Here is a 10,356-nt window from a genome sequence, read left to right as displayed (position 1 = left end):
AATTAACAAAAAATATATATATATCATGAGAAAAAAAGATTTGGATTTAAGTCGTGTTTTTATTTTATTTTATATTTATTCTATATGGCAAGTTTGATATCCATAAATGAAAATGATTTGAAAGGAAACCTAATATTCAAGAATGCAATGAGACTGACTGACAAAACATAAAGCCATCAGGACCTTGGTCAGTTAGAATTCCTTACAGGCTTCTTTTTAATAAAAATAAATAGCCGTGTTTTTTTTGTTCTTATGGCTCTTTTTATTCTTGTTAAGTGTTAATGTTTTCGTATCCTTCTGATTAAATAATGAAAAAAAAAGATCGGGGGGGGGGGGGGGGGTCATTACTTTGGTTTTGAAGCTATAAGCTGTATTATTAAGCTTCTTATAACTGTGTTACCATTGTGAGTGACAGAGGAGCATTTTGAGACAGCTGTCTTTAAAATAATGAGCCAAAAATTGGCAGATCATCCATAAGGATACTGTGCACAGCACGGATCAACAGCATCAGACTGTGGACTCATTCATAACTTGAGCGCATACTGTACTACAAAAGAAAGACACAGCAGGTACTGTTCAATGTACAGTGTAAACTTGAACAGAACACATTGCTCAATTGTAACCACTAGATGTCGCTAGTCACCAAGGTGTACAAGAGACACTTCAGCATCTGTGTTATTCTTTTTTTTTTATCTATTTTACGGTGAACTTTATTGATAACAACAGTAACATACAGTATTACCATTTAATAGAACAAAAGAGGAAACAGCGACAGGAATTCAGTTGTGACACAAATAAATAAATAGATATTTGTAAAAATTCTGTAAAGGGATTGTGCAGGAAGCTTTAAAATCCAGTAAAGCAATTAAATAGTTAGATAAACAGATCATAATAAATAAATAAATAAATTGCACATATAAATAAATTTATCACATTTGTTGATAATGTCATGTTTCATATATTGTTTGGGTCTTTGTTTTTCTGTTTTTCAGCTTGACTAGTGAATTGAATGGTAATATAGGTTAATATCAACTCAAAGTAAGCTAGAGTATGGTTTTCTATTTGGACCATGTCATTTTATGAATGTGAAATTTGCCAAAATGTGCTTAAAAAGCAAATATATTTGTCCATGGAGGTTTTTTTTTTCCAAAATAACTTAAAATTCATCAGCTGAGCATCTTTATAGATCTTGTCTTGGTATATTTGCTTCCTTTGCCAATGTATGCCTAATTTTACAGTGTTTATTTTATTTTATTTTATTTATTCAGTCATATATAGGAGGGTTATTATGTTGTATTGTTGTTATTTTTTATTTTTTTATTTTTTTATTTATTGTTTGTTTTTTTGTTTTGTTCTTTTGGTCCTGAAAATTCTATAAATAAATCCTACACTAAAATAAAACATTATGGGAGGAGTGCAAGAGCTTTAATGCCCTTTGTTTAACCTCTCAGGTAGCTCTTAACCTCAGGTTGTTTATTTAAGCTCCACCATGGTTATTCTGATTATGGCTATATTTGGGACAAGAGTGCGTCAATCCTAGTGCAAGAGACAGGATTTGTACACTGCCTGTACCGAGAGTATTGACAACCTGACAGACATCTATCAGGGCAGGAGAGTCATAATGTTCTGCTTGTGTCACTGCAGGCCTACATACCATAGACTGTATGTAGGCTGGGGAGGGGGATTAGAGTTGTCTGTCACTGGACTGATATGTTATGTTGGATGTATTTAGCAGCCATCATTGTTTGAATAAAACTGCTGTGTTTTTTTAAAGTCACACAAGCAAAGGATAGAACAAGCAGCATCAGGAGAGCAGACGAAGGTATTATTCTCTACACTGTCAGCTATAGACTTGCCGGTGGCACATGGAGGAGGTCTCCAGCTGAGACAATTGTTAATTAAGCAATTATGCCACGAGAGGCATGTGCTTTACAGTGATTTCAGCTCAGCCAGGAGGTATTGTCAGGCAAGGAGATTTTAGTCCAGTATAGGTCTTCTTTACACAATGGTGAAAAATTCCCTGATGTGTATAGCAGTGGTGTGCACAAAAGCTTGATAGTGCGCTCTGTGGGGAGGCTTTACATGGCTTCTACTCACGCTTTGAGGAAGACAGATTTTGAGTCAATGCACTTTGAAAATGTTTTGATTTGCTATTTGGATTTTTATTGCTTGGCTGTTCGTGTGTTGATCCATTCTTCATTATATTACCATTGGAACAATAAAATAGGGATTATCTCAGATTATTTCATAACAAAATGCTTAACCCAGACACTGTATTTAACTATTAAAGACCAATATTACTCAATGAAAAATATCAAATGAAAGATTTCGTATATTCCTTTGTCCAGTTAATTCATACAAATAGAATTACGAATTAAAACAAAATTAATTCAGATGGATTTAGATAAGGCAAAGAAATAATAAAAGCTCAATGAAGAGGATAAATAATTAAATCAAAATAGAAAAAATACAAATAGACAAATAAAAATAGATTGTACTGTTTCAGTGGAGTAGTGAGGTGCAGTGATAAAAAATAATAGTGCTGTGAAGAAATTAATCAATAAAAGGCACTGGAGAATAGGAGAGATTTTCATTCAAAAATTGAAAGTGACTAAGGTTTAAGCACACTGAAGACAGTAAAGAAGTTGGTTCCAACTGCGTGCAGAACAGCAGCTAAAAGCAGTTTCACCCAGTTTGGTTCTGACTCGAGGCACTATGAGCTGACTGCTTTCTATAAAGATCTTAGAGGCCTATTAGGTTTATTTTTCTGGCATATCCAGCATGTATTTTGGCCCAAGGACATCAGTTCTATAAGTAACTGTAAGCCAATGGGCTCAGTTTTACTGTTTATTCTTTAGAACTATGGCAGCAGCATTCTGAGTGTGCTGCAGTTGCATAATTGTCTTTTTGGGAAGAGGCAAGGGGCTGTAGTAGGTTAATCTTATAATATACAGCTACATTTAACCAAAACAGGACTGCCAGCCAACTGCCTTGGAGCCCCAGACTCCCAGAGGCCCAGGTGATTGATGATTGCTTTGTAATTTGATTCATTCTAAGTTTGTTAAAGAATATAGGAATATGCACTAAGGCTTAATATCAGGACTCACCTTGAGGTCATCATTGTGTCAATAATGACCTCAAGGTGAGTCCTGCTTCACCTGCTGATCTTGAGACCCTGTATAGATGAGTCTGTGTCAAAGGTTTTAGGACTTAATTATCTCAGCTGATACTCTGCCTATATGGAATATTCATTAAATTTAACTGAGTTGCTAAACACCAAACCTGGGACTATGTAATATTCAAGCACAGGTATACTGTATATAATGCACAGAGAGAACTAGGAACAAGAGACTAATAGACACCTTGGCTCCAAGTATTGGTGGAAGTATTCAGATCTTTCAGTAAGTAAAATTAGCAATACAGCAAAGTGATATCTAGAGCCAGTACACGCACATAATTCTGTGTATTGGTTATACAAGATATTAGCTTAAGCCACGATTTTATGTGCTTAGATTTTGTATGTAAATGAGCAAACTTACAGACAAATGTAGTGTTGAGAAAAGTCAATAATTTCTCAGAAATGTCAAGGAATATAAGTGTTAAGTAGCATAAAATAAGAAGCAGCTTACCTCAAAATGTACTACGAGGTCCCTCATGCATGGCTAAAAACTACTTGTCTCTTTCCTTCATCCTCTGACATATTATAAGAGAAATGGGCACAAATGCATCAAAAGGTATCTTGTTACAAACTACAAGTACTTGATTATCAAATGTATCAAAATAAAATACAAAATACTGTTTGAGAAAATGTAACATATTAAACATAAAAATAGTTTGTAATTTAAACAAACTGATGATTCTGATGTTAAGTACATTGTAAATACAAGATCAGCAAAATTCCCACATCATAGATTTGAAGTGGCTGATAAAGATATCTTGGAGGTGGGAGGGGAAATGGGAAATTTGCGCAAAACACAAAAGCAGGGTTTCCTTGTCCAGAAGTGTGAACCAAACAGATTTGAATTAAGAACACGTGATTAAGCTAGTTGTTCTCTTATTTGATCATATAATGACATATTCAATAATGTATTTCACTCTGCACAAATACAAGCTCTTAAAATATTTCGTTACAAGTTGTGTATTTCTCTGCCCAGCAAAACTGTTTTCACTTTACTTTTACTTTAAATTGAAATACTGCCATCTCTGACCGTGAAGTACCACTGTAACAGTAATATGCCAACTACTGTACTGTACAGGCCCTCAGCAGTGGCTCCGTGTTTTATTTTACATTAACTGTGGACCTGTGCCTTTAACTGCAGACTGTGCTCTCTTGAACGTTATTTCGCGAGATTTGCTGCTTGGCGCCGCGACCTCATGTGAGACACCTCCTGCGCGATCCAGTCCGACGTTACCTCTGCAGAGGAAAACGCAATGGAGCCCTGAACATTTTTGTTCGTTTTATATGTCCTTTCAACCCCCTGGAAAACAGTCGCTCGTACCCAAATTCTGCTTTATTTGATATTTATCTGAAGCGTAACAGGGCGGTGCAACGATGTGGATCCAGGTTCGTACCATAGACGGGAAGGAGACGCGAACCGTTGAGGATCTTTCTAGATTGACCAAAATTGAGTCTTTACGGTTGAAAATACAGGACATCTTCAATGTAAGCCCACAGCAGCAGCGCCTGTTCTACAGAGGGAAGCAGGTAAAGATGGTTTTTTGTGTCACCCCGTCATGCAACAGTCGGTTTTTGATGCTTTGGTGGGGTTTAGGTGGTGGTGGAGAGTGAGTGGTCCTCTGGTGTTGTAGCCGTTTCGGACCCATGCGAGCTTCCTGTTTTGATAGGAATTCGCCAATAGTTCTTGCGCAAGAGCCCGGGGTACGCGGTGTGCCAGCCACTGAGAAAAGACGGCGATAATACATGAACGTATGGACGTGTTATGGAGCCACATTAACATTGTTTGGGTTGGCGCTGCATGCAACAAATGTCTCACAGCCGTAGACATGTTTGTTTACATTGACGGGAGAGAGAAAAGAGAACATCGCCCTCTGTTTCCACATGTACACCAAAGTAGCGCAGTGCAAACAAAACAGCCCACATCTATGAGCACTTGTTTAATTGCATTAACAACAGCTCGATTGACATAAATATCATTATAATTATTTGTTTTGTGCATTGCATTTGTCACATGTGTCACCACGGTAGCTCTAAACCGCACAGAGTCCATTAGTGAGCCATCATCATGCTGGTCCATGTGGTGTTATGATGATGTTAATGATAATTTGAGGAGGAGGGGACTCGTGGCTCCACGTGCCCTCACGTCTAAAAGCAAGACTGTAGTTGTGTTTACACCCTGGATTTCTCTACAGTAACATTATGCACACAGTACAGTGAGGACAGACAGGGCCGTCTGCTGTACAGATGCCCACCTGTTTTCTCATGGCCTGAAAATTCAGAAGTGAAAATGGATGGATGTAGTTTTCTTTTTTAATCCCAAATTGGGTAATTTATGTGTTACAGCAGCAAGTTATCCAATTGATACACTGTGACATAAAAAACACAAGAGAGGACTATATATCATCAGTTGAAAAATAACATACAAAGTAACAAAATAAATCCTAACAGCACAATGGAAAATATAAAAATTGCAGTCACATACTCAAGACATAACAAGATGTATATCTATATAATACACAATCTAAAGAATATACTGTATTAATACACAAATAAATAACATACTGTAATAACTACAGTGCAAATACAGTGTATCACACAGAATTAGATCCATGAGTGGCATGCTGCAGAGCCATGCTTTTATTTATCGAGTTTCCAAACATTAAACATTATGATTTGATTTGTGAGGCAATAATTCAGTACACATGACAAATTAATCAAACGATGTTTGTTTTCTTTTTCAGTTCACTTTTAACTTCACCAGAATGAGGCAGATAGGGCGGATGAGCAATATATTGATATTATATTGAGATATTAGACTAGATATCATCTTGGATATCATTATTTTTTTCCATTTCATTTATTCTCTCTGTATTCAGGGACAGTGCACATTGATCAGCATCACTGTAAATGTGCCAGGGTTAACCAAAAGACTAATTTTCAACTCTTGTCCTATGGCCTTTTGTTGAATTGGCCATTAAAAAATTAAATACGACCCACAACATACAAGGTTAGAACTGAAGAATGCAAATTAACAATTAAACAGGAGAAAGAGCTTAGAGGAGTAAAGCAGCGTCATGCAAGACATGTAGCAAGCAGACCGTTAATACAAAACAATTTTAAAAAGACAGTCAGACATAACACAAGAAGTCAATAAACACATGCAGTTAAAATACAACAACATAGAATTATGATGTGTAAGTGTTGTCTTTTCCTTGTTTAAAAGGCTGCATTACATTAAAGTAATTTAATTTTCTGAATTTACCAGACTATTCTAGCTGTATGTTTATTTGCCTTTATCCAGTTAGTCATTATATCCACATTACTGATGATTATTTATCAAAAATCTGACTGTATTAATATTCTGTGAAGGCACCAACAGGCATCCCTACAATGTTGTCTCAATATCATTATCAAGGTATTTTGTTAAAAATGTTGTGATATTTGACTTTGTCCCAGTAGATAGTAAACATGTTTAAGGTATCTTTGCTGATTTCATACCACCAATAATTCTATGTAATTTGGGTTTACTGCACACTATATGTGTCTGGTAACATCAGTAATGCAGCCTGTAAAACTGTCAAGAGTTTATACTTAAGCTCCTAAGCACTTCGTCTCTCTGTACGATTGTATCATGACAAATGTCTCATAGTAAGACGTCGTGATTTAATTATGGTAAGATTGGATTTTCTGTCACAGCATGAGTTGTCATATATTTAAGAACAAATATCATATATAATAGCATATATTATTATGTTAAAAAATGTAATGTTGATATCATTATAATGCTATAATAATTATACTGTATGATACTGTTTTTGCCCATATTGCCTACAGCAGCTTTTATTGTATTGGATCATATTGCCTTCGAACGTAATGTATCAGTCAGGATTTGCCTGGTTTTCGGTCATAAATTTACATTAATTTCAATCTAAATCGGTAATATGAGAAAGTTAACAGTGCTCCAGGAAAAAATATATTTGTGACAGTACTACAATGACAGTTTTTCTGGGAGGAAACTACTTGCGCAAAAACCACAATAATTCTTTAAGACCAAATTGAGACTAAAACTGTATGTGTTTGGTTTTAAGGCCACGACCAGGCTGTAATATTAAGTCACTGTCCTGGTGGGAAGGAAATTCCACACACTGTTAAATTATGTTGTGTTAGAAATGTGATGATTCATATATTACCCTGAACAGATGTTCATGTACCTTTTCTCTCTCCCACATAGTGATTGAAGCAAGTTTGTTGTTGTTGTTGTTTTGTTTTTGTTTTTTTTTTTAATTGCAGCCGTTAGGGAAGACGGTGGTATGAAATCTGTAAGCTGCCATCCTGACATGGGCACATGTGTGTGTCATGGCGGATGGGTGCATGCAGCGTGCAGCCTCAAAGCCTGTGGTTTACTTTTTGAACACACACAGGCATATTTTATGATCTACCACGTAGAGACACTCACATTGTAACTGAAACTGTTAAAGTAAATGCAGGCAATATTTGGAAAATTTATATCTTGCGACCTCAGATATAGTGCTGTGCTATGATGAAATCAGTCTGTTGCTTTCACTATTTATGCTGTGTTTGTTCAAGTATGTAAACATTCAATGTATAAGAGAATCATTTTATAAAAGACAGCCAGATTGACCCACTGTGTCTTAAAGTGTGTAATGTGTGAAAGGTTCACGAAAGCTGTCACCCCACTCGCTGTTCGATCGGTAATAAGCATAAGATGCTCACTGCTGGCAGGACACTGGTGCCATGATTTATTTAGTATTTCAGCATAACATTATGAAGCTGATGTTCACACAGTGTGACTCGGCCAGGAAGATAAGCCCCCTGGAAGCAAAAATTGTTTATATTTAGTCACACGTTCCTGCATACATACGTGTCAGGCAGTACAACAGGCCAAGAAATTCCTTTATGAACAGTTTTCTGCGTTTTCAAGTTGTCTAGCCTACTTCCTGTTGTGTAATTGAATGATAATGAAGTCTCTTAACATTTAAATCTGAGTCATACAGACCACAATGGGTTGATCTTGTTCTCTGTTTGTGTGCTGTGTATACTGCAGGACAGAAGGAAAGAAAATACTCCAAACACTGTCTGGAATGATGAAGCAGAGATTTTAAAAGGATTGTTCAGATTATTTTAAGTGGGATTGCATGAGGTACTTCTCGATAGTCAATGGATTACTGACAGTAGATGCTGGTTGGTCCGTCCCCAGTTTGTAGAAGCAGAGAAGAGCACCAGCACAGAAGCTAAGCAATGAACTGCTGTGGACAGGGTCAGCAACAAATGGTATTTTAGCCACTCGAAAAAGGTCCACCTGAAAATCATAAATGTTATTTAAAGTGTATGCTATATTTAAAATATTTTCAGCACTTTTTTTTCTCACAGTAAGCAGCCATTACATCAGTAAAATGTCGCTCTCTCCAAACCAGCCAAATAAATCAATAGTTTCACCTCACAGAACACAGGAATTGCTGGTCTACTGCTGCCTCAATCTGTTAGTTTGTTTGTGTTATTGTAGGACTTCAGAGAATCTGAACTAACCTTTAAAAACCACAAAGTTAAACAATACCACAGACAAACTAAGATATCAGATCAGTGGCAGACCAGAAACTTCATTGTTCTATGAGGTAAAATGACTAATTTTTGCCTGTGGAGAGTGTGATATTTGGCTTGTATAACAGTGATTTCCCATCAGAGGCTGTCTGGCGGCAAATATAGTGAACGCTTAAACTAACAATGACTTGTTTTGGACATTTTTTGAGTGGCTAAAAACCTACTGTTAATCACCCTGTCCATAGCAGTTCATTACATAGCTTTCGTGCTGGTACTCCACTCTGCTTCTCCTTACAGGGGGCGTGCTAGCTGACGTCCACTGTAGCTAATACACAGACTATGAATAAGTACCTCATACAACCCCATCAAATAATCCGGACTATCGCTGTACTGCCCAGACTAAGTATTTTTTTTCCCAGTCTAGTAATGGCAAGCTATTATTATGAAAAGAGACAGAAGATATTGTATTACACCTTTTACACCGGTGTTTACTGCCCTTGGATGTACTTTTCATGAGTTTACTAGTAAACTATTTTCATTGTTTTGAGCAGTTTTCCTAAAATCAACAAAACCATTGTACGGCTTAGATCACCTTGATGACAAAACACAAAGCAAGACTCTTCTTTCAGTTCAAGAATGTCATCAACAGTGGTAGCTACAATCTAGTTAATTTACATGAGCTTTATTAACAGTTAATCTACTGTTATGCTGTTGTCACAGATTGTCGGAGCTGTGGTTGCAAAAGCTAGGCCCGTGCAGTGAATCCTGTGCTTCCTCCATTTCACTGGAAAATAAGTGGGGAGGGTTGATTAGGGGATTTCCATGTGTTAAGTAATGCAAGGAATGAGCCAGTGACACGCAGCGTACACTAGCTAGTGCCCTTACATGCTTGGAGCGGTGCCTGCGCTCTGTTAGGATTTGGACTTGTAGCAGAATAACTCCAGTCTAATTCCTTTTCAAAATGGCGTCTTGTTTTTCCCTCCAGCTTGCTGCGCACGCTGCCTCGCCAGTTCAAAGTCATGCTTGCCCTTCAGTCGGAAGGGTCTTGAGCCAGCAGCCACACAAGTTTGCCTCAGTGTGTGTTTTTTTTATGGGTTTTTCAATTTGCCTGTGCACTCCTCATTGTGTGTCTCTGTTTCACTTTGAACAACAACATCTCATGTCACTCACATTCATGAGCAGACACACACACCTTTCACTGTCCGTGCAGCCTTTCTGCTCAACGCCCACACTCACTCTTGCAGTAGACTCCTCATTTACTAATAAAAAAAACACATTTGGCTTTTTTAAGTGTTTTAAGCTTGTATTGCATCTGTGTGCTTCAACTATAAGGCTTTTTTCCTGCCGAGGCAAAAGCAACATGTTTCATGTTCAAATAGTTGGCCTGTCGTCCACTGTTAGCTGTTGCCTATTGTCGAGCTGTAGGGAAGCTTTATTGGCTTGCCCTCTTTCTCACAGACAGTTGCTTTGACCTAGATATTGTCACAATTTGATTATACATACATTGATGTTGTTGTGGCGCCTCGATTGATGGTGTTTCTGAGCTGTTAGAATTTCATACGGAATTTCAGGGCAAGCAGAGTTGGCTGCAGCCATGCATGTAAACAGTCACACCCTTC

At 37.2% G+C, this 10,356-nt stretch overlaps 1 protein-coding gene across 1 annotated transcript in view; it reads left to right on the top strand.

Moving 5' to 3' along the window:
• The first annotated feature begins 4,371 nt into the window (after positions 1-4,371).
• The window catches only part of uhrf2 (ubiquitin like with PHD and ring finger domains 2), a 43,458-nt gene continuing 37,473 nt past the window's right edge, over positions 4,372-10,356 (top strand). Inside the window, exon 1 of the mRNA XM_084746131.1 lies at positions 4,372-4,705. Within this exon, the coding sequence (XP_084602257.1) occupies positions 4,553-4,705 (153 nt within the window). The 5' untranslated portion in view covers positions 4,372-4,552. The remainder of the gene's footprint in view (positions 4,706-10,356) is intronic.

The sequence above is a fragment of the Lutjanus erythropterus genome, chromosome 20 (assembly GCF_056507025.1).
Source record: "Lutjanus erythropterus isolate fLutEry1 chromosome 20, fLutEry1.hap2, whole genome shotgun sequence".
NCBI lineage: Eukaryota > Metazoa > Chordata > Actinopteri > Lutjaniformes > Lutjanidae > Lutjanus > Lutjanus erythropterus.
Note: the sequence above shows the minus strand (reverse complement) of the source record. Positions and strands in the feature narration are given on the sequence as shown.